The following is a 24,477-nucleotide window of genomic DNA, read 5'->3' on the forward strand; positions in this document are numbered from 1 at the left end:
AATCAATACCATATAACGTAAGCAAGCACGTCACTTAAACTTTAATTTAGTTGGATGAAACTGGATAATTAGGATCATTAAATGCTTAAAATTCTCAATAACACTATCCGTGCATTTTGGAAACGAATAGAAGTAAAAATTAACTTCAATATCACGACTCTATTGATCCGCCGACAGTGAACATATATTTCTTGTTTAAATCTAAGGAGTTTGCTATGGTTCTTATGCCTTCTTATAATAGCATTGCCCTAAATTTAATAACTGTTAGAAGCATGTTGTTTTGCGTGTATTTCATATTTGCAGTATAAACTTCCTTCCGATTCTCATCCTTCAATACAATGCTTAGATTATGCTTGTCAAACAGTGTATGATAATAGAATCTACTTATGGACAACATATTATCACGGATTCTGAAATTTAATCTACTTTGAAACACCCTCATAGGTGTTTTCCATTATACAAATTTCAAAAGATCCAAATAGATAACGTCAAAAAGCCATATTCATGCATCACCTTGTTTTAACATGTTTGTATTTTAATTAGGCAAAGCTCATCTTCTGGAAGGCAATTTAGTCATTGATTTGACTTATGGTCCAGATACAGATATTTATAAAATAAATGGGTAGACTTTTTGTCTGTACCTTGAATCCACTATCAACTACAGCCAAATGTGTGGAAATTGGTGGCCGCCGCCAAGCGTGTGAGAGAGAGATTGGATTTATGACAACAAGCCACAATCGATGTGCATAGAGAAAAAGAAAAGGTATCAACAATTTTTCTAAACCTTTAATATGATAACAAAGCCACAATCGATGTGCATAGAGAAAAAGAGAAAGTATCAACAATTTTTCTAAACCTTTAATTCATCTAAAACTAACAGCAAAAATCATCTTTGTTCGACTCTGTATTACACCACTCATTATTCAGCAGTCTAATATACGCAAAATGGCTATAATGATCATTCTCGTTCAACTCTATAACATACCAGTGTCGATAATTGCAACAATCAACAGCTAATTACCATCAGTTACTTGCTCCCAACGGCTGAAGAGCTTTAAGAGGATTCATGATAACACCATCTATGAGCCCATACTCCTTGGCTTCCTTTGCACTCATGAAAAAGTCACGGTCCGTGTCTTGGTTGATCTTCTCAAGACTTTGACCAGTATGGTAGGAAAGATATCCATTCAGGTTTGCTTTATGATGCAGCATTTCATTTGCCTAATAATAATTTACACTAGTTATGGCACTAAAAAAATAAGCTACATCCAGAGAAGTTTAAATTCTATGAATCAAGTAATTGATGAACATGCATCCCTGAACTTAAAACTTTAAACCAATGCCAACACCGTCATGTCAAAATATAAGCCAAATTGTTTAGAACAATCTCTTTGTCTAACCAATGGTGGGTTGTAACTTTCTAAAGAAATAAGCAATTTTTAGTTAAATGTAAAGCTTAGAGCCTATTTGATCCAGAATTTAAATAAAATTCTTTGTTTTCTTGATACAAGGTATATAAGAACTTGCAAATTGGATAAAGTTTTCTCAAATTTGGTTTTAAAGTGCAGAAATCAGTTACAATACTGTAAGATTTAAATCTAAGGCAGTATCGCTTATCCCCTACAACTGCAGAAAAGCCCAAATGATGTTATATCCCCCAACAAAATGTGAAAAAGTTTTAAAACAGTACAACTGCCATTGTTATTATTCTAACACCAAAAAAAGGAATAAATAAATAAATAAAATAAAGACAGGGAGAGTAGAGGGGAACAAAAATGGAAAAAGGAGCTAACCTGAATATCTATGTCAGTTTGCCCACCTTGTGCACCACCAAGAGGCTGATGGATCATTATCCTCGAGTTTGGCAAACTGTATCTTTTTCCTTTAGTCATGAGCCAGAAAAGGGAAATATGTTTAGGAAACGTGGGTGAACCACAAGAGGGGGCTCAAGAGAATGCAAGAGAAATTATTTACCTTTGGCCCCAGCACTAAGTAGGAAAGCTCCCATGCTGTGCAAGAAAAAACAAGAGAGTGCATCCATTACTGATGGCAAAAGTTTAATTGACAATATAGTAAACATTTAATAGTTTTGACATTTAAATGAATTATTCTCTTGTACATTCAACATTTTAATTGTACTAACTATTTCTAGTAAATTAAGAAAAACAACAAACAACATATACTTTCAAATCGATACTCAACTCCCAAGTATATGGGACATATTACACAGAGAATATTGCACTCAGCCATTCCCCAGTGTGATTATCATTAAATCCATTCCATCATTGTGCATTCAAGGGCATATGAAAATCACCCAGAATGCATCAAACAAACCACAGCATCAAAATATCATAAGAGACCTGACCTTCTCAAGTGTTTTCAATAAAGTTGTGCGCAATGAAAAATGCAGGATTGGCTCCAACAGATTAAATAGAATTTACACCAAATTACTAAGGTTTAAATAGCACTAAGGATTTTGCTGCAAATTACTAAATGAACAGATTCACAAAGCTTAGGATAAAAGAATTGGGTAGGGGCCGTGCGAACGCAGGCCCCCACTACCACAAATTATGACGTAGGCTCTCCCACTTGGGGAGACCTTAGGCTGGTGCACCTCCTAAGTGCAATGGAGGCCACCACCCTAGGCCATTAGTCTTCTTGATCGCCCCGTCCAGGTAAGTATGTTGTCCAGCGTTTTGTGCTTATATTTTAAAGTTGCCACCATTGACTCCAATATTTTAACTTGTCAATGTGGCACAAAAATTCTGATCAAATGCTTGACAGGCCAGAGTTTCTGTAACGTGAGGCATCAAATGACCAAAACATTAGCAAGTGATCTCCGACAACTTGAGATACCTTATTGGATAAGCAATTAAAATTATTACTTGTTATTGGAACGGCAACCTTGGGAACAATAACTCAAAAGCAACACTTCTTGGAGTCTAATATTGGAGCACTAACTCAAGCCAACTCAATTTTAACTACATGAACAATAGAACCCATCAGATTGCATCAAAGACTTACAAAGTATCACACTCATGACAAAGTCCCATCGATATTTATTATGGCAAAACATTTGAGAATTATTGTAGTCATTAAACATGCATGTTGAAAAGCATTTTTTTGGGGGGAAAAGAAAGGAACTGTATTAATATGTGACATGTAATAACAATGCAAGGTATAATGGTATGGCTGACAGGAAAAAAATATATCAATCAAGCCTGTACCTAGCTGCTAATCCAACACAGACAGTGGAGACATCAGGTCGAATATGCCTCATTGTGTCAAATATTGCCATACCTGAAAAGTCAAAAGGCATGAACGTCAGGCAATTAATGAACAAAATTACTAATATGTATAACACAATTAAACATAACAAGAAAATACTAATATGTTATTATCTTAATAAGAATATTACCTGCTGTAACCGATCCTCCAGGAGAGTTAACATACATAACAATATCCTGTTCAGAAGATCAGAACAGTAACTAAGTGGTAAAGTACTTGCAAAATATTATTTAACAAAAAAAAAAAAATTCTTGGTGAGAAAATAGTCTAGATTAATAGATCATCCTTGGTAGTAATGAAACAGCAATAAACAGTGTTTGCATAAAAATATGAACATCAAACTTTACAGTGCTCAAGAGTGGGTGCTTGTTGATTGTAGACTTGCCTATGATACACAAAGACATTGGCTGCTAGAATAAAGACAACAAATGGACCTTTTGAGGATCAACAGCGTCGAGGTACAGAAGCTGGGCAACAATAACATTTGCCATGTCATCATCAACAGCTCCACCACAGCGAATTATTCTCTAACAGTCCAAACAAACACCAATATCATAAGTGGCAGGAGAAACAAACGTTCACTACTAAAAAAAAAAAGAAGTAAAAAGTTAAACACAAAAAGAAACAAACTAAGTCCCTTACATGTTGAAAAAGTTGACTGATAACACTCTGAAACCGCTCTTGCACCATTGCAGGTGGGCCTTGACCTTGTGCATATGCGGGGAAGTATGGAGACGATGGGATTTGCAAATCATCCCTGCATATAATTTCAGAAAATCTTTCATTTACAAGTATAGTGACATAAAGACGTTAAGGAGCTATGTATGATCTTTTCTCAGGAACCATACCTAATAGACCAAATCCCCTGCCGATAACTCATCTCTGGTGCCCAAAACTTGCCAGAGTAAACAGCCTTTGGTGAAGAATTTCGCAAGTTCTTAGGAGCACTAATTAGTTTCTTTGATTTCCTGCGGAACTCCAAAACTTACCGCTCAGTTTTGCCAAAAAAGAGTTGATGAAAATAACTGATAATATAATTTACTAGTCGGTTGGAGGTAAAATTTTAAGAAATTTTGTCTCTTAAGGTATATACTTGGTCTTGGATAGCAAATATTACATAATTTGGATAACAATTAAAATGAGGAAAAAAAGAAAGAAAGAATGACATTCACTTCTTGTTTCCTCGAATGAAATTTCTATCGAACTCGAATCAACTTACGCAAGACATTCAATTTGCTAGCTACAGCTATTAATATCAGATTCATTTCGTGTTCTTTGAAGAATGAAAAGTGAAGTATCCTAATACCAGAATCAAAACTTATGGATAAAAAACTGCCAAATGTGAAAAGTTAGATTTCATTTTTTAAGCAAGCAAAGAAATACCAGGAGCGGAAGGGATGGAAAGCGAGAGAGAGCTTCTGAGAATCGGAATTGGCGCTGGCGCTAGGGTTTGGAGAGAAGAAGAGAGAGTACGATGATGCCGAAGACGTGGAGACGCACGCGTGTGCCATATTCTACCAGATTTTTCCAGCACAAGTTATGGTCAAACGCAATAGAGGTGTTGCCAAAACAATGAGCGCCTTATCTGCTAGATACTTGGGGCGGGAGAGGGACGGCGCTCGGATTTGGAGTTATAAGAGTAGTAGTGTTCCAGAAAGAAAAGTACTTAATAGCGACTTTCTCATCAGTTGAATTTCTCCGACCCATTCTGTATTGGGTTAGACCAGGTAACCCGATCTGTTCGGTGCATGAGTTAATAGAGTTTCACTTTTTTTTAATTTTTATTATTATTTATTAGTTTTAGTTGTGTATTTGTTTCCTTCGTTGAGACGTCCAAATATTATGTTTGAAAATTGAAAATGTTATCGCTGAGGCCTGAGTGGAATAATTTCATAATGTTGTGTAGTGGTTGAATCTAGTTTTTATCATGATTCTTCCTTAAGCAAGTAAAATTAAAGTTCACATTACAAATAATTCCCATATAAACTAAAAGTAAAAATGGTTTTACACTTGCAACATAAAAAGCGTAGTGATAGTGATAGCCCACCGTACAGGGCAAATAATAGGTGGAATAATGGAGTGGCTAGCCTAGCGCATTGGTCAATTTATGTTGACGAATAAAAACACAGAGGATTCACCCATATCCATACATCAAAAACTTCACCTTCTGCGCATAATGCACTTGAAATTCATCGATTCAGGTTTGGACAAAATCGAAGTAATATAAATAGGCCTTCGGGCAAGAAAGGAAATATATCAAAACTGCAGTAGGAGGATAATCTAGAAAGATACCAGCATCAAATAATCCAATTGAATCAATCAAAGACTGGTGAAGAACATTATCAGTACAAAAGCTCCTTCAATTACAAGACTCTGATCTAATTCTCTCTTATTTATGTGCAACACAAAGTTCACCAAGCATATGCTGTATACCGATGTTTATTTGGGCTGTTTAATGCTTATACAGCCAATGAGATTCCATACTTGTATCAATCTCTCTAAATACATGAAGTTAGAAGAAAAATAACTTCTGCCAGCCTCTAAACAAAGATTTACTAACATAAATGTGCAGTACTACCTGCATGTGCCACGACAGGACCAAGATTCTTGGCAATATTAGCATGTAGTTTCAGCCTGCAGTTTTTCTTGGACTGCTTTATAGCACTGGAGACTGCAAAGAGGAAGCTTTGATTTCGAATCTCGATATTTGTATGGGTTAGTACAAGATGGACCCGCACAATTCTCACGTGGAGGAGGATAACTGCATATCCAGACCAAAAAAAAAAGAGACATCACAAACAGAAAATTAATCTCATGTGTAATGGTATTTCATATAGCCTATATATTTGTTTGGTAGAGACAACAACCTCAACTTCCAACAGATAATACCTGCAGGGTTTTGATTCAAAAATACTAGGGAGGCCCATATCTTTGGGAAATGTCACAACTGTCCCAGTAGGACCCATGACCCATCTGATAGTACTCGATGCAAGCATCAGTGCATTCGCAGCCTTCTCCTGCAAAAATTGACAAGTTAAAACAAATGATTAGCTTAAAAACAAGACTTAAGAAAAAAAAAATTATCTATAAGTTTGTACCACCTGTGCCATTGCTTCCTGGCGCTTTTTATTTTGTGCTTTCCGCTTCTCCCTGCCAGAATCTTGACCAAGTATTTTTCTAATAGCCTCAGCCTATAAAAATCACTCAAAACATGCTTGTTATCACCCCTTTAGATCTCAAAACATCCATAAAAAGAAACTGCAGTACACAAAATATTTAAGTAATTGACCTCATTTTCCCTATTAGCCTTCTCAACTTGCATTCTTCGTCTCTGAGCAGCTTCTGCTTTCTTTAGTTGCTGCTCCACTTCTGTAAGTTTCTCTTTTTGCTCTGTAATAAAGGAAGAAATTAAAAAAACAGAACACCACATTATGGAGTAATACAATTAATAATCCAATTATATGACCTATATGACACAGCAGAAGCTTACTTCTTGGTGGCGCAGGTGGTAAACCATTTGGGAACTCAATTAAACTTGAACCTGGAGCAGAAGAGGTATCTTTGCTAGACTGAAGTGCCCTTTGACGTGTTGTCAGTGCTATTTCCCTCTTATTATCCATCAACATATCAACAGATTCTTTCTTCTGTTTTTTGTTCTTTCTATCACCAGCCTCGCCATCAGACGCTGGCTCCTCTTCTTCCTCTTCATAATCAGTGTCCCCAGGCACTCTCTCAGGCCTGGACTTTTTCTTCCCATCTTTGCCTGACCTTGAAGTGCTAACATTTTCCAAATTTGACACTCTAGAAAGTTTTCGATGTTTTTTGCCTAATTCTTCATCATCATCTTTATATCCTGATGTAACCTTTGAAGTTTTAAGTTTCTCCAGGTATCGAATCTCGTCATCCTCATCATCATCAAATTCTCCATCCACCGCACGCCTCTTAGATACTCGCTTGCTCTTACGAACAGTGCCAGAGTGATCTCCTTTTTTCCCAAAGGAATTCTTTCCAGTGCTCTTCCCCGTCAATGGATCCTCCTTCCCCAAACTAAAACCAACTCTTGAGAAATCCTTCCAAGGGATCCCTTGAAGGCCAGACCTCTTATCTAGAGGGGAAAGGCTATCATCAGAAATTCCCTGCGATAGAAACATTAAAATGAGAAGATTGCACAGGATTCCAAACATAGTTCAGTGAATACTTATTAAGGTATGAAAAACCCCATTAACACTGAAGATATCCTTCCAAACAATTAAGATTTAATTCTCTATCCAACTATATAAAGCTGGAAATGCTTAAAAAAGAAAAAGAAAAAATTTCACATTTGGATGCTCTAACCATTTAGACACATATGAGCAAAGTTAAGGCAAGTGATACTCACGTAAGTGAAACAGACCAAAAATTCAAGTGAAATCGAACCTAATACCAGATAGTTTCTTTATAAGAGAATGAGGCTACCAAATTTCACAGAATTGAGCTGACAAGAAGCAACAGTATACCTGAAGATTCTGCTTCTGCCTTGGTCTGGAGTCATCTGGGGACTGGGAATTCTTAGAAGACCCACCCCCTGCCACACCATTGGCTGTGGAGTTGGCCTGTATAGTGTGTGTAACACCACCAACCTTGAGCTTAACCTTTTTCACCTTACTCTCATTTCCTAAACCATCACAATTCACTCCCAACTGCCCTGGACTCTGGCTTTCACCATTCCTTCTCCAGTTAGCAGGGGCAAGGACACCTTCACTAGCACGTTTGTTGTTATGACCACTTCGCCCCACTTCACTATTGTAGAAAATGTTAAATCCTCCATCCTCCCTCTTAGCTTTTTTTTGGGGTTTCTCACCTTCAAATCCACTACCAGAAGAAAACCCAGAAACAGATTGATTGAGATTGAACTCTTTCCGCTTAGATTTATTACCACACCCAACGTTCTCATCACTAGAGATCTTGCTCACATCATCTGAAGGTGGCGTTGAATCACGACTTTCAACAAAAGATTGGGAATCAGGTCGTGGTCGGCGAGAAGTTTGACTTCTCTTCTTCTTGATAGCATTATTAATACCATTAAAACAATGGCCCCCCAACTCTTCCATGAACCAAAAATTGTTATATCCCAGATACAGTGCTGCCACTACTTCTCAGATCATGTAACCAAAAAATACCGCAGAAAGTATGCAATGTAGAAAGTTTGAAAATGCTACACCAAAAATAAAATGAGAACCAATGAGTTCTTGTATTGGACAGATCCTAACAGAAAACAAGAGACGAAAGAAAAAAACGAACAATAAGAATAAAATGTTACTCAACAAAGCAATTGCCAGTGACATGAATTATTTAATGAAAAAAAGTTGGGCAATGCACATAGCCGGAGAATCTAAAAACCCAGGACCATAGCACAATACCTAATAAACAGATCTAAAATTCATGAAAGTGAAGAAATTCAAATGCAATAGAATGCGGATTACACAAATACATAGGTAGAACCGAAATAGAATGAAGGAAGGTAATCGAGAACCTCACATCATTGAACAAAATAAATTGACAATTCTTAGCGAACATACAAATCTAAGCCCACCAATCTCAGGGCTACAAAAACAGAGAACAAAATTAAGAAATCAAGAAACAAAAACTTAACACATTCACCAACCATCGTCAAACCCAAAATCGAGAGAGCCAACAACGAAAAGAAACAATAACAAAACGAAAAGCTCATGAGAAAGACAGATTCGTCACCTTCTCCCTCGGTCAAGAAACAAGAAAAAACTTGACAACGAGACGGAAACTCTGGGTCGAGACGGAAACAAGAGGCAAAGAAGAAAAGTAGAGAGAAAGGGAGAAGAATTGAGTGGTATAGGTTTGGTGGGTATGTAAAAAAAGAGGGGAGTTTTTGTTAATGTGAAAAAAGTGGGGTTAGAGATAAGAGTCAGGGTTAGAGAAGAATAGGTAACAATGATGGGAATGAGAGAGGTAAAGGAAAGATCACTAATTATCTTCTTGTTCTCCATTTTTTTTCTAGTGCCACGCCCTAACCCAAACCCACACTCCGCTGTGTTTTATTTTTTGTTTTTGTTAAGGTGTGATTTTAAGATTTTGTTGATTCGGTCACTTTGACTCGGGACCCAACTCATTAGAATCGACTCAATTCAATCTCTCTCCTACTCTCTCACTAGTAGAGTTGCTCTCTCTCTCTCTCTCACTCTCCCTCTTTCCTTGTTTGCCTTTTTATTTCCCTCCTCTTCTTCACACGGTTACGCTGCAAGTGTGTGCGCAGGTTTAGGCCCTCCGCACCCGTGTGTTCACGTTAGTGGCCTCCTCTCTTATTCCTTACATGTGTGCGTGTCACGTGTCCCGCGGCCGTTACCTTTGTACTAATTGCGCTGGAATTTGATTGGGTGTTGATTTGGTTGGTTTTAATTTAACCTTTTTCAGTAATTTAATAAAATAAAACAACAAACAGATATTATAATCAAAAGATATAAAGATAAATTTATTATTGATATGCCTAAAAAACTCATAAGCTTACGTTAGGAAGCATCAATCAAAGTTCATGAAGGTTTTACATCGTTTAGGAGCTATCATATTACTCTATGACAGAAAAAATATGGCTATCATCAACTTAGCAGATTCAGGTTTTGTTAATGAGTGATTGAGGACTGCACACCTGTCCAAGCCCTAGATAATTTGATGATATTTCCTAAGTTATCAGTCAAACGGAGGTAAGAAAGGACTTGCATGATACCTACTCACTTGTAGATTTGTAATCATTACGTTGAATCCTACTACTATAAATAGATGACTCCCCCTCTCATTTTCGGGATCCTGAACCCTTATTCTGATTGTAATCTTTATTTTCACAGAAAGAGACCGACTTGATATTCTCTCTGAGTATTCAGTTATTGTACCTCTGCTCGTTGTTCGCTATACGCGACCTCATGTAATCTCACATATATAAAAGAAACAGTGGACGTAGGAATCGCTTTAAGCATCCGAACCACTTTAAAAATCATTTCTCATTTATTATTCAGTCTTTGCATTCAATTATATTGATTAGCTTTCACATAATCATTCACGTGTAATTTCTAAGAACAGCTTAGCACTTAGCACTTGCGAGTCGTTGGTGTCAAAATCACGCATCAACAGTTTGGCGTTAGAAGGAGGGCCTGATTTGATATCTGCTCGTCATTCAAAATCTCTGATCTATCAGTTCTACTAGCAAACAAATGGCTCGTGGTCTTGAAACCGAGAGAACTAACACCAACAACGGGGAGATCCCCCGGGTACAGGATATTACTTCTCCCGAAATACATCCAATTCCCCAAGGTACCACGACGGACATCCCCTTAACCTCACAGCTCGATCCAGCTGTAATGATTTACATAGAAAGGTTCAACAATACTCTCCAAACGGTTAACCGAAGGTTAGATCGTTTGGATCAGGTTGTACCGCCCAATTCTAACAAGGTGGTGTCACCTCCAAAAACGTTTGTAGGTCATGCTAAAGCGTGGAAACAGGTGAAAGCTCATACCATGCGCACTACAACGCGTAAGAACAAGAGCAAGCAGGTGGCTAACAATGGGCCAAAAGGCTTGAAAGGGCCAGTGAATACCGGTTGTGAAGCATATAGAATACGTGTAGCTTTGCGACTTGGCGATATGTCACATCATGAGTCGTCTCACACCACATCGTATGGGCACCCCTACAAGAGTACACGGCATGGAGATTCTTATTATCGTCGGAATGATGGTTCCGACCATCACCGCGAAGGAAATACCCACCATCCGTGGGTCTATTCTGACTACCACGGAGGTCGAGATAACTCCCCTAGCTATTCAGTGCCTTCACATGACTCTAGCCACCATGTGTCAAGGTATGCTGAAAGCTCTGCCCAAGGTGTGGAAGAGTCCGATCTGCAGTCTTTTCTCAATCACAATCATGGCTAGTGAACCCATATTGTAGAAAGTGATCCCTAGGTGGCTCCGCTTTCTCAGATTGAGGAGTTACAGCGAGCTCTGGATCAACTTAGAGCTTAGTAAAATGAGCGAGGGCAGGTCGCTGAGGCATCTTCCTTTTCTCCAACAATTTTGATTGCTCATCTCCTGTCAAGGTTTAGAATGCCCGATATACGAGCATTCCATAGGAATTCTAATCCACATGATCATCTCTATGAGTTTAACGATCTCATAGAGCTCCACTAAGTTTCCAACTTGGCTAAATGCTGCTGCTTAGCAATGACTCTGACTGCCAATGCTAAGCGCTGGTTTAGGTCACTTTCACCAGGATCTATCAACTCGTGGTAGCGGATGAGTTCGTTATTTTTTAAACACTTCCAAGCCAATAGGAAGTTCACAATGTCGTTGAGCTATCTTAGCAACATACGGTATGAGAGAAATGAATCATTCCAATCTTATATTAACAAATTCCATAGGGAGCTAAATAAGGTGGCTAACACACTTGAAGATTCAGTTCGAACTCTTATTATTATAGGAGTTCGCTTGCAAATTGACCTGTGGAAGAAACTGCAATCTGAGGATAATATTTCTCTCACTTGCTTCTATAACCTCACTGAGAAATATCTTAGATTGAAAATTTTGTGGCTACCTTGAATCGCCATGACCCTGGTTCTTCCACCAGCGCTCCCAGTCGGAGGGAGGAAAACTGGGGAGAGAATAGTAGAAGGTCTGATCGCAAATGGGCTAATAACGATTAGAGAAATGGAAAGAAATTAGCGATTTGAGCCCAAGAAATCTTATGCCTAAGTCCCTCGTCGTGATCACGACAAGAATCCGTTTACTCCACTGAATGCATTGATATCAGCTATTCTGGATAAATCAAAAGAAGCTAATCTGCTCGAAGAGCCAGAGCCCATGAAAAATCCCTCTTCAACCAATGAGTGTCGAGCTCTTAAACAGGTAATTGAAGATCTCATTAAAAATGGGCACTTCAAGAAGTATATGGATGGTCCAACTCCCACTCGGGAGAAGGATTAAGAGGACGATGAGAAGAAACATTGTGGTCGCAAGGGTCTCCATTTCGTTGGTATTATATTTGGAGAACCATACCTCACGGGGAATTCTCGAGGTGCTCAGGAAAAGTACGCTTGTGAAACTCATCATGATCCCGTGAGTATATTAAATACGGTGTTGCAACCTGTTAAGGTGCGCAAAGAAGAAGAGATTACCTTCTCAGAGAAAGACGCGATACGATTGCATCACCCTCATGAGGATGCACTCGTCATCGTGGCTGAAATAGGTCGGTGCGAAGTCCATAGAATATTGGTGGATAATGGGAGCGCCTAAACATCATATTTCAACGGGCATCCAAGGAAATGCAGTTGGAAGAGACAAATCTGAAGCCTGCCTCTATCTCTCTCTATGGCTTTACTAAGATCATTTGATTCTCAAAAGAACGATTGCACTTCTTGTCACTTTGGGTGAGACCCACGAAGTGACTAAGATGACAAAATTTCTAGTGGTAGACTGTTTGTCCGCTTTTAATGGCATATTGGGACGACCTCTACTCCAGAATTTTAAAGTTGTCACCTCATTTAAAGATGAAATTTCCCACTCTGACAGGGTGTGGGGAAGTTAAGGGGTCTTATCGTGAATCTTGTGACTGCTATGTAAGAGCAGTGCAGATGACATGCAAAGGGAAAGGGAAGCCAGTGGGCGTTCCCGAGTAAGTTATGGCGATCAACAGGATCAAACCATAGCTAGGTCCAGTGGAAGACAACATAGATCCTCGTGTTCAAGAGGAGTATTCCCACAGTGGGCCTGTTAAGACTCTATCTGAAGTCGACCAAAATGAGCTAACTCGTATGTTGAGAATTGGAAGCAATCTTAGCCCTCAGCTTGCTACTAATCTAACAAGCTTCCTCAGGCAGAATATAAATGTTTTTGCATGGACTCATGCTAATATGATTAGGATTAGCCTGAATGTTATATGTCATGTACCAGAAAAGAAGAGCCGTGGACCCAGAGCGTCATGTTGCTCTTAAAGTTTAGGTGGATAAACTCCTCTCAATTGGGTTCATTCGAAAAGCTCATTACCCGAGTTGGGTCGCCAATCCTGTTTTTGTGAAGAAACCCAATAGCAAGTGGCGAATATGTGTTGATTTCATAGATCTCAACAAAGCTTGTTCAAAGGACAATTTCCCTTTGCCCAAAATCGATCAACTCGTTGATGCCACTTCTGGGCACGAGCTGTTGAGCTTCATGGATGCCTACTTGGGGTATAATCATATCCTAATGTACGTCCGATGAGGAGCATACCTCGTTCATTATAAATCAAGGACTATACTGCTATAAAGTCATACCCTTCGGTCTGAAAAATGCTGGGGTGACCTACTAGTGTTTGGTTAACCATATGTTATTTGAGTAGATCGAGAAATCAATGGAGTTCTATGTCGATGACATACTGGTCAAGTCACATGCCGCTTCAAATCACATAGCTAACCTCGCAAAAATGTTTGACATACTTTGGGGATATAGAATGAAACTTAATCCTCTTAAGTGTTCATTCGGAATATCCTCAAGAAATTTTCTGGGGTATATGGTTAACCATCGGGGAATTAAAGTCAACCCCGAGAAGATCCAAGCTCTCCTAGATACAAAAAGTCTTGTCAATTGAAAGTAAGTTCAGAGCTTGAATGGGAGAATATCGGCTCTTAGTTGCTTCATATCAAGAGCAACAAATCATTGTTTGTCATTCTTCAATATACTTAAAGCCAACAAGAGATTTGAATGGACTCTAGAGTGTAAGCGAGCCTTCTAGAGCATAAAAGAGCATCTCAGAAAGCCACATCTTCTGTCCAAGCCTCTTCCCAAGGAAATCTTATTTCTCGACTTGTCCGTCTTTCAGTATAAGGTCAGCACAGCTCTTATTCGAAAAGAGGACAAAATTCAGTGGTCAGTATATTACACGAGCAAATGACTATTGGACGCCGAGACACAATATCCAGAGATGGAACGATTGGCTTATGCCTTACTGATCGCTTCCAGGAAGCTGCAACCTTACTTCCATGCCCACATCATTCATGTATTAACCAACTACCCACTCAGGCAGGTCCTTCAGAAGCTAGAGGCTTCGGGTAAGTTGCTTAAGTGGACTATGAAACTAAGCCAGTTCGATCTGCATTACAGACCAAAAACAACAATTAAATGGCAGGGTATCGCTGATTTTATTTCAGAGTTCTCTCATCAACCGGATCGGGAACCTAAACAGCCAACTAGCGAAGTTGTTTAGGAAACTATTCGAAACTTGTCAACCTAGAATCTCTATATTGATGGGTCTTTGAACAGGAGAAGAGCCGGAATTGGTCTTCTGCTCATTAGCCCTGATGGAACTCGCATTTATGGAGCCCTTAGGTTTGGATTCAAAGGTACGAATAATAAAGCCGAATATGAGGTGCTATTTGTTGGTCTGTGACTAGCAAAAGAAATGGGGTCAGATCTGATCGACATCAATAGCGACTTCCAACTGGTTGTCAATCAGATTTTAGGAGAATATCAAGCCAAAAAAGAGAATATGATTAGTTACTTGAACAAAGTCAAGGCCGCACTCGAGCTCTTCAAGCATTATACGATCAAACAAATTGAGAGAGAGAGAGTAATTCTCTCGCAGATGCTTTGGCAAAGATAGCCTCATTGCTGGATTCCGATGCTCCGAATAGTATTCCGGTTAGATACATCAAAGTTCCTAGCTTCGGCTCACCTGAGCAAGCCGTAGCTACAACCGAATCCATTTCCTGGATGACTCCAATTTTTAGTATCTCCGAGATGGGGTTCTTCCTAATAGAAAGACTAAGGCAAGGCTTATGTGAACTAGAGTTGTTCATTATACTCTCATCGGAGAACAGCTATATAAACGAAGGTTTAACACTCCCCTCCTCCGATGTGTAACAGATGATGAGGTAGACTATATCATGAGAAAGATACATGAAGAGATCAGTGGTAATCACAATGCTGCAAAATCTCTCGACAATAAAATTATCCGCTAGGGATATTATTGGCCCCTACTTCATGAATATGTTTTCAACTTTGTGAAGAAATGTGATAAGTGTCAAAGATTCGCGAACATCCTGCAAGCTCCTTCCCACGAGTTAACAACGATGACTAGTCCCTGACCATTTTTTATGTGGGGAATTGATCTCATTGGACCTATGCCAACCGGTAAAGGGAGAGTCAAAAATACAGTGGTCACAGTGGATTATTTCACTAAGTGGGTCAAAGCAGAGCCTGTGGCGGCGATCACTACAAAGAAACTTAAAAACTTCGTTTTCAAGAATATAGTGTGTCACTATGGGATTCCTCATACTCTCATCTTTGATAACAAGAAATAGTTCGATAATTAGGAATTCATGCAGTTTTGCAAAGAACTGTGGATTCATAAGAAATTCACCTCAATAGCTAGACCGCAAGCTAATGGTCAAGTTAAAGCTGTTAACAAGACTATCAAGCACACATTGAAGGCCAAGTTTGGCGCAACTAAGGGCAATTGGGCCGATGATCTCCTATAAGTTTTATGGGCATATAGAACGACTCCGAGAACCTCTACTTCAGAAACACCCTTCTTGCTAGCATATGGCTACAAGGCAATGGGTCCAGTGGAAGTAGAAGCTGGTTCAGTTCGAAGAGAATTTTATAGTGAAACAGACAATGAAGCACTCTTGCGTGCAAGTCTGGATTTAGTTGAAGAACACCGTAATAAGGCTTGGTTAAGGATAGCTTCCTACCAACAGCCCTAGTTAGTAAAAACGCGTATTATACGCGAATTGTACAGACAGCTATATAATTCGCATATAAAACGCACGTATACATATTTTATAAAATCTGTCGTATAATTCGGCTTCCCGTATAATTCGCGAACTATTGAAAAAAAAAAAAAAAATCTCACCCCCAAAACGACGTCGTTTTAGTGGGTTTTTACTAAAAATTAAAAATCAGTTCTTCACTTCTTCTTCCTCAGTTCTTATTCAGCTTTTCTTCCTCATTTCTTCACGTTTTCAGCTTTTCTTCATCTCTTGATTATTACTTTGTTTACCAATATGCCGCGGGAAAATACAACCAGAAACTTCACCTGTTGGCAAATTGTACAAACTCACATCCTTTTCCAACTGGTATTTTAACAGAGACTATTTCACCATACTGAGAAAAAGGTTGTCTGAGATCTTCATCAGTGACATTAGGATCAAGCCCTCCAACAAATATCTATAACAAAACAAGGATTAGCCAAAGTGCTGGTCCTCATCCAAAAAACTAGATGAAAGAGGCATGAAACTCACTATTGTATTTGAAGAATCCCCATCAGATTGAAATCCTTGGCCTGATGCACCATTTGATGCATATCCACCTACCAAAACAAAAGCCAAGCAGAAAAAGAATCACTGGAACTGACAATATGAAGATGACTTTTACAAAAACATTTTCCATCTTTCTCTTCTCTTTGCGGTCCTGCATCATCGTTACAAACATAAGACAATAGCGAAAATAAATATAAACAAGCTTAACTAAAGTGGCTCAACAAAGAAGCAGAGATAAATAAAGCATAAAAACAGAAAATCATTGTTCCCACAATAACAATGCTCCTTTGACATGTAAAAATCCAAAACTACTTATTGATACATACAGAAACTGAAGTCGAGAAACTAGTCACATCAATAAAGAGGAGATGGCCATAAAAGTGTTAAAACTAAGATTGATATTGCCGTATTTTTCAAAACGTATTATTGATAATGCACCGTATTAAACCCGTATATACCAATACCGTATTTTTTTCGTATCCGAATTTTTATAAACGTATTTTTCATCGTTTGCCGTATTATACCCGTAAAATTTTCGTACCGTTCTTTTGCCGTACTCGTATTTACTAACTAGGCCAACAGTAGGAAAAAAGATTCTTCGACTTTAAAGTCAAGAGAAGAGGTTCCAGGTTAGCAATCTGGTGTTAAAATAAGTCATTCTCTGTACAAGGGAACCAAGTGCGGGGTTATTGGGACCTAACTGGGAAGGCCCATATCATGTCGCTAAGGTGGTATAACCTAGAACATATCACCTCAAAAAGCTTAATGGTTCTGAAGTACCGCGAGCTTGGAATGCTGAGCATCTTCACCCTTATTATCAGTAATTCCAAACTTATTTATAGCTTGATCAGTTTTTACTTGTAAATTCTTCATTGTTGTGAATAAGATTATCCCAATTCTTCTCAAAGAATCACTTTTGTCTTAATCTCAAATTTTAAATAATCTTATTATTTACAACGTTTTACAAGTTTCATGATCAGATATGCTATATTTATTTTGTGAAGTACTTAAGCTATAAAAGTGCTATCACAATTGGTAAAAAGTTCCTTTATATATTTCAAAAATATTTACGAAGGACGACCTGGAGCTACATCAAAAAGACAGTACAAAAGACTTTATTCGAGTAGAGGAGAGAACGATCATTGGTCTTGATTACCAGGATCCCTGACTTCAGTCACCATTACCTCTAGGTCATTTGGCTAATCACCAACCTCTAGGTCGTTCGCTTGATTCTCAGAAACTTTTGTTTCTTGCTGATCATCCTCTAGGGCAAGCTCTTGTTTTTCTTGCTCTTTGGCAGAAATCATGGAAGCAAGAGCGACTTGGTATTCCTCAGGGAGGTCAGAGATATCCATGTTGGAATTGTTTGGCTGCAAGCTGTAAATAGCTTGCAGCGTCCAGTGAGCAACCCTCATTTCCATCTCGAGGTTCTGTTGCATCACCTGCTCGGTCAGCGACATGATTCGCTCGTGAGCCAGTTCGAGATCTGTCTGTCACACCATCTTCTCTTTCTCTGAGTTTTCCCATAACTCAGCTTGAGTTCTGCTGCTTTTTCATGCTCTAAGCTCGCTTGCAGCTCCTTTTCTATTTAGCCCAACTCCTTAGTGAGCCTCGCTATCATTAGTTAAAGCCCTTTTATTGTCATCATCCTTCTTCTAAAGCTCGATATTTTGGAAGTCTGCTGCTCGTAGAGCAGAACTCCTTTCGGTCAAATACACATAGAGATGGCAATGGACTCGACATTTTCGGGTACCTGACCCGAAATGGGCTGGCTTTACCCTAGGTTAGCGGGCTTGGGCCTGGGCCTGGGCTTGATTTTAAGGCCCGACCTCAGGTACGGGCCGGGCATGGGTATATCTTTAGGCCCGGCCCGGCCTGACCCATCCCCAAAAATTTTAGTATTAATTTTACTAATTTACCCTTATACTATATATTTAATTACAATATTATCCTATATATATATATATATATATACCGGCCCGGCCCGGCCCGGCCCATCCCCAAAAATTTTAGTATTAATTTTACTAATTTACCCTTATACTATATATTTAATTACAATATTATCCTATATATATATATATATATACCGGCCCGGCCCGGCCCGGCCCATCCCCAAAAATTTTAGTATTAATTTTACTAATTTACCCTTATACTATATATTTAATTATAATATTATCCTATATATATATATCCATTTTTCCCAAACCCTAACCTCAATTTTCATCCCATATTGAAGGTTTAACATGTTAAAATTGTCTTTAAATGAGTTAGATGGGTTTGGTTCAACTTATAAAAGTGGATTTCACTATAACATATTATGCACAATTGAAAAGTTAGTATAATAAAATATTATGGAGTTTTAATTGCTCACTTATTGCTTAAATTATTTGCAAAAATAGCTTCAATTAATATTTAAAAACTATTTTTAAAATTAAAAATATAAAAAAAAAAATTGAAATTTATTAATATTTAAAAATAAACATTATTAAAAAAGGCAGCTTGGGCCGGGCCTGCGGTTATAAAAAACCCGTCGGGTCGGGCTTGGGCTTTGCCTATCATACCTGTAACGGGCTTGGGCCTATGTCATGAGGTCGAGCTTGGGCCTGGGCCAAGGGGTACCCTGTCCCGGCCCGGCCCATTGCCATCACTAAATACACATTCGTCTAAATGTGGACAACCTTTGCAACTTCGTCTAAAGCCATAAGATTTTGCTTCAGCTCGGCAATCTCCTTCTTCATCTTGTGGAGCTTGTCAGCAAAGCTGATTTTCATCTTGTTGTGGGCTACATTCAGAGCGAACAAAGACTACAAAGAAATGAACAAAAAGTTAGTGTTTTCTTCAAAGCTAAAGGATTGACTCATATGAAAGAGTTCTCGAAGAGAACATGTCATCTTACCTGACTTTGCATCTGAAGTGTAGTGGCCACCAGGTCGGTAGGTCGAGAAGCCACAAACTTGTCAAAGGTTATGGCAAGTTGGCATTCTAAAAGGGTGTAGACCACCAGCCGCAAATAGTTTGGTAGTTGCCCTAAAAGGTCCAACATGGATGGGTCGAGCCTTGTTGCGGCATGGACCTCCTCGATCTATTCCTTGCCTATTTCCCCTTGAGCGACCGTGGGCGCTCTCTCTTTACCTTGCGAGCTCCGAGGGCAGTCGAGGTCCTAGGAGCGTCCTTCGAGGTTGGCCTCGCTGAGAAGAGTTGATAGGGTTGTAGCCTATCTAGCAATATCCTGAAACCTTCTGATTCAGACTCTGTCTTTTCTTCGGTAGGTATTGTCTTCCTCTTCTTCGTCTTTAGGGCCATGACCTTCTTCCTCGATGGGCGAGCAACGGTGGGCTGGGGAGCTTCTTCACGTCGCTTAACAGGTGGTTGCCTCTCGGCACCAATTTGTATCCCCGTTACAGGGATATCGCTGAAGGTCGCTCTAGTTGGTCTGATTAGGTTGATTCTTGGGAATACGAACCCCCTATACTTCTTCATCATCTTTGCGACCTTCGGTGGCATAGCTGTTGCTTAGCATAACAGACATGTTAGCAAAAAGGGTCTTCTTTTGTTAAAAAGACTTACGTTTTTTTTGTGTAAGAAATACTTACGAGTTGAACTGTCCAAATATAAGTCGGGACTGAAAAACCTATACTTTTGAAGGTTAGCAGTAGTCACGAGCAGCTTTGTGCGACATGTAAGGGTGACTCAAACTCTGCATAATCTACCTCGTATGACGACTTAGAAGAATAAAAGAACCCTAGTTTCTCTTCCATAGCTGCCAAAACCCTAAAAATTCTTAAGAATGCTTTTCTAAAGATTTGTGCCCTAAGTTTTGACTCTTAAAAGTGTTTTTTTTCAAACACTACCCAAGAATGTTCATCATCTAAGCCTATTAGATGTCTATACCCGCCATTACTGTAAAAACTAAGCTTTTTGACAAAAATGAAAAAGAGAAAAAAGGGAAGAAATCTCTTTACCTTTTGATTACTAGGAATGGATGCTCTATTGTAGCATTGAATGCGCATTAACTGGGAAGAGGATGAACTAATCTTTTGAGTGCAAAAACATTGTTTTCTCTCTAAAAGTTTGAGTTTTGTGAAAAACATAGAATAGGCTTTGGGTCTTATAAGGTGGAAGATGACGTTTGGTTTCTTTTATAAGTGACGTTTGGGCGGGAACGCGTTTCCAGCCATTGATTGTGACCACGTGTCACCAATCTGCGTGAAGATCTTCGTGAAGATCAATCGGCGTTTCTCTTTATTGAAATTGTTAAGCCCTAGCGTGATTATCTCATCCATATTAAATGCGCCCTCATCCGTATTTAATAGTTCAAATGGAATGTCGTTTCAACATGACTTGCATTTAATGCTCATGGCTGACACTTATTTCGCAGAGACATGTCTGTGAGATAAAACTGATTTTACTAACCAAGACAACTATGAAGCGCAACGGATAACAACTGAGAAGGTCGTTCGAATAAGACATTTTTTCCACGTGTCAAATTCGAACACCGAGTAAGATGATTCTCAGCTTTCGACAACAAAATATTTTAAGTGTTTTCAGGTCATGAATGACAGATAGAGTTTGAAACACGTTTTTATAGCACTGGATAAGATCTGGCTCAGGTTGTTGGACCTTTAGGCATGATCACGTCAGATCGTTTATGTAATTCTCGAAATCCATGTCACGATCTACACTCAGTTCGTTGGTCAGATCAACCCATCAGCCTTATGTCGTTTGTAACAATGTGGTTGTTCTCAACTGTTAGCTCGAGCAGGCATTCCCGGAGACAAGTTTGATCGCGGCATAATCATGAAGTTCTCAAGATTCAATCTTTGAACCTTAAGAACTTGGGAGCTTTTGTTATGTCTAAAAAATCAGAGCTGACGTAAGCTTGCATCAATGAGCACCAATAAGAGTTTAAGAAGGCTTTGCGCTATCAAGGAGCTGCCACGTTGCCTTGTGACAAAAAGAATACGACTGTCATCAACTTAACAGATTTAGGTTTTGCCTATGAGTGATTGAGGACCGTACACATGTCCAAGCCCCAGATAATTTGAGGATATTTCCTATGCTATCAGTCAATGAGAGGCAAGGAAGGATTTGCGCGACACCTACCCACTTGCAGATTTGTAATCATTACCTTGAATCCCACTACTATAAATAGAGGACTCTGCCTCTCATTTTCGGGATCTTGAACCCTCATTCTGATTGTAATCTTTATTTTCAAAGCAAAGATAACCTACAAGAAAGAGACTGACTTGATATTCTCTTTGATTATTCGGTTATTGTACCTCTACTCGCTGTTTGCTATACGCGACCTCTTGTAATCTCACATATATAAAAGAAACAGTGGATATAGGAATTCTTTTAAGCATTCGAACCACTTTAAAAATCATTTCTCATTTGTTATTCAGTCTTTGCATTCAATTATATTGATTAGCTCTCTCATAATCATTCACATGTAATTTCTAAGAACAGTTTAGTATTTTACACATACGAGTCGTTAATGTCAAAATCACGCATCAAACAATTATGAACAGAAATGTTCATGCAATTTTAAATTAACTGCGACTAAGAGATGAAGTTAACTGACGAATTGTGTTCATAAATAATATGATTATAAAAATGAAAAGAATATATATTATGGGATTATTAAGGATTAGCGATAATAAGATGATCATTTCTAGTCGGGAAGATGACCAACTAACCCGGGTTTAAGATAGAATAGATTAGTTGACCTCATTTTTTTTCTTTTTCGGAGGATCATTAATTTCTTATTTATTAAAGGTAAAAAGAATCAATCATTTCTTTTGTCTGTTTATACTTGCTTGTATTTCAGACATAACAGTGTTATTAATTTATTTAAATAATTTTCCTCACAAATTTAATTGCTTCATATGAAAATTTACGGTTCTATCATATACACCCCCTTAAACTAAAACAGTCACTCAGCCCGCACCAATTTCCAAAACTACAAGATACACCGGTTCTAGTTAGTTTGAGCCGTTAAGATTGGCAGTTGACCCTGTTTGAACCATGCAATTACGAAATTATCCTTAATTTTTATAAGAATTGACAAATTTACCGTGTAAATATTACTCCCTCCGTTTTTTTTTTAATTGACGTTTTAGGTGTAGGCACAGGTTTTAATAAAAAAAAAAAAAATTTCTCTCTCCCACCAACCTTTTTCCCTGATTTTGCAGGTGGGAGAGACTTTGAAAGTGGGAAACTTTCCGGCTTATTTAAATAACATTTTTATCAATTTTGTCTTATTGCATTTGTTTCTCCCACCAACTTCATCTATTTCTTTTCTTTTACGCTGCTCCAGTTCTTTAATTTTTTCGTCCCTCACTCGTTTCTGTTCTCTTTGATTCTATGCGGAACACAATAATACAACAACATCACAAATTTGACAATAATGCAACAACATCACAAATTGATTTTGACAATGATTTTGATAAGAAAAAAAGCATCACAAATTTCTAAACTCAAATCTACTACGCAACTACCATAAACGCCCATTTTCTCCTTTTTCTCCCATGGACACCACTCAACCAGACTAGTCCACTCTCCCCGCACTTCTCCTCAACGCCATCGCTAAACGCCTCGCCATACGCATAGACATCCTCTCTTTTCGTGCCGTCTGTAACTCATTCAAGGACTTTCCTTTCCCATCATCTGTATCGTCACTCTCCTCTCAACTCCCTCAAGAAACTTCAGCTTTTGTTAACACCCGTGTGGATTGGAAGGAAACCCCAAAAGCTCACAAGTTCAAGGCTGATCTTCCAGGGCTCAAGCAAGAGGAAGTGAAGGTGGAGATTGAAGACGACAGGGTGTTTCAAATAAGTGGAGAGAGGAACATATAGAAGGAAGACAAGAAAAAGAGAGAAAAGATGGAAGCAGAGACAGATTAGAGAAAGAAGAAGTGGCGATGGAAAATAAGGAAGAGAGGAGAAGAGGGGAAGAGATAAGATAAAGATTAAAGATTAAAGAGGACAGAGGCAAAAAGTAGAGAAATGACAAGATGGAATGGAAAGAGAGAGGGATGATAAAAAGTGGAGAAGGCATAATGAAAGGTGCAGACAAGACAAAGGCAGAACGACTTTAATTTTGAAAATTTTAAAAAGTCTTAAAACGACAATTAAAAGAAAACGGAGGGAGTATATACAATTTAAAACTATAATTTAAAGTTCAAATTATTATTTTTATACAAAATATAAAAATAAAAAAATTGAAATTTAGTTTAAAAATTTTGAAACTTGAAAAAAGAAAAATGCAGATCACAGATCCGCAGCCATGGCAACGATCATATTGTTGCCTTGACCTAGGCTAGGAGTAGATCGCAACCAAAATCCAATGGTTGCAATCACAACCACAACCTGGTGGCTGCCCTCACAATCGTAGATCATGACCGCGATCTGATGGCTGTGATCTTGTGGCTCTGGTTGCGCATTGTAGTCGCTATTTTTACTTTTTATAAAAATAAAAATAAAAAAAATAAATAAAAACTAATTTATAAATTTTTTTAATTTTTTAAATAGTTATAGAAATTTTATTAATATAAATTTTTTTTTTTCTAAATATTGTTTTAATTTAGTTTTTATGGATTACAAAGAAAAAAAGAAAATATTTTCAGATTTTATAAATATATTTTAAAAAAAAACTCTTCATATTTCCTTATTTTGCTTATTTAATTTTTTTTTTTTTAAGTTTTTCTTGCTGTATCTTTTGTTTTTAGAATTTTCTTATTTCATTTTTGTGTGAATTGTCAATCTTACCCTCCCTGTCATCCATTTTAACAGCTCAAATAAGAGGGGGTGTATTTGTAGTCTTAGTTTCAAGGGGTGTATTTGGTAAAAACCCATAATTTCATATAACTTTAATTACTTCTTTAAAATGCAACACAT

General features: G+C 38.2%; 2 protein-coding genes and 1 pseudogene across 2 annotated transcripts; all 3 read right to left on the reverse strand.

Moving 5' to 3' along the window:
- Positions 1 to 766: 766 nt before the first annotated feature.
- On the reverse strand, positions 767 to 4,981 carry LOC116108280 (ATP-dependent Clp protease proteolytic subunit 5, chloroplastic). The gene is made up of 9 exons (XM_031394535.1): positions 4,672 to 4,981; positions 4,137 to 4,256; positions 3,931 to 4,045; positions 3,723 to 3,815; positions 3,419 to 3,464; positions 3,228 to 3,300; positions 1,975 to 2,009; positions 1,794 to 1,882; positions 767 to 1,221 (listed from the first exon to the last, which is right to left on the reverse strand). Exons 1-9 carry the CDS (start codon positions 4,797 to 4,799, stop codon positions 1,024 to 1,026), a joined length of 897 nt encoding a protein of 298 aa, XP_031250395.1. The 5' UTR covers positions 4,800 to 4,981; the 3' UTR covers positions 767 to 1,023.
- LOC116108284 lies at positions 2,531 to 2,683 on the reverse strand (annotated as a pseudogene).
- Positions 4,982 to 5,388: 407 nt separating the features above from the next.
- On the reverse strand, positions 5,389 to 9,391 carry LOC116108271. Its single transcript, XM_031394526.1, has 8 exons — positions 9,019 to 9,391; positions 7,785 to 8,482; positions 6,779 to 7,424; positions 6,578 to 6,678; positions 6,390 to 6,479; positions 6,178 to 6,305; positions 5,638 to 6,049; positions 5,389 to 5,452 (listed from the first exon to the last, which is right to left on the reverse strand). The coding sequence occupies exons 2-7, from the start codon at positions 8,376 to 8,378 to the stop codon at positions 5,905 to 5,907; spliced, it is 1,704 nt and encodes a 567-aa protein (XP_031250386.1). The 5' UTR covers positions 8,379 to 8,482; positions 9,019 to 9,391; the 3' UTR covers positions 5,389 to 5,452; positions 5,638 to 5,904.
- Between the last annotated feature and the right edge of the window lie 15,086 nt (positions 9,392 to 24,477).

Source organism: Pistacia vera, unplaced genomic scaffold (genome assembly GCF_008641045.1).
Source record: "Pistacia vera cultivar Batoury unplaced genomic scaffold, PisVer_v2 Contig560, whole genome shotgun sequence".
Lineage (NCBI taxonomy): Eukaryota > Viridiplantae > Streptophyta > Magnoliopsida > Sapindales > Anacardiaceae > Pistacia > Pistacia vera.

Excerpts from the sequence above, each read along its gene's own strand:
- LOC116108280 (XM_031394535.1), bottom strand. The coding sequence starts at position 4,799 with ATGGCACACGCGTGCGTCTCCACGTCTTCGGCATCATCGTACTCTCTC. Across the intron at positions 4,257-4,671 it reads TTCCATCCCTTCCGCTCCTG|GAAATCAAAGAAACTAATTA; the intron begins GTATTTCTTTGC and ends GGAGTTCCGCAG. Across the intron at positions 3,816-3,930 it reads TCAGTCAACTTTTTCAACAT|AGAATAATTCGCTGTGGTGG; the intron begins GTAAGGGACTTA and ends TTGGACTGTTAG.
- LOC116108271 (XM_031394526.1), bottom strand. The coding sequence starts at position 8,378 with ATGGAAGAGTTGGGGGGCCATTGTTTTAATGGTATTAATAATGCTATC. Across the intron at positions 6,306-6,389 it reads GCCAGGAAGCAATGGCACAG|GAGAAGGCTGCGAATGCACT; the intron begins GTGGTACAAACT and ends CAATTTTTGCAG. Across the intron at positions 6,050-6,177 it reads TTTGAATCAAAACCCTGCAG|TTATCCTCCTCCACGTGAGA; the intron begins GTATTATCTGTT and ends CTGGATATGCAG.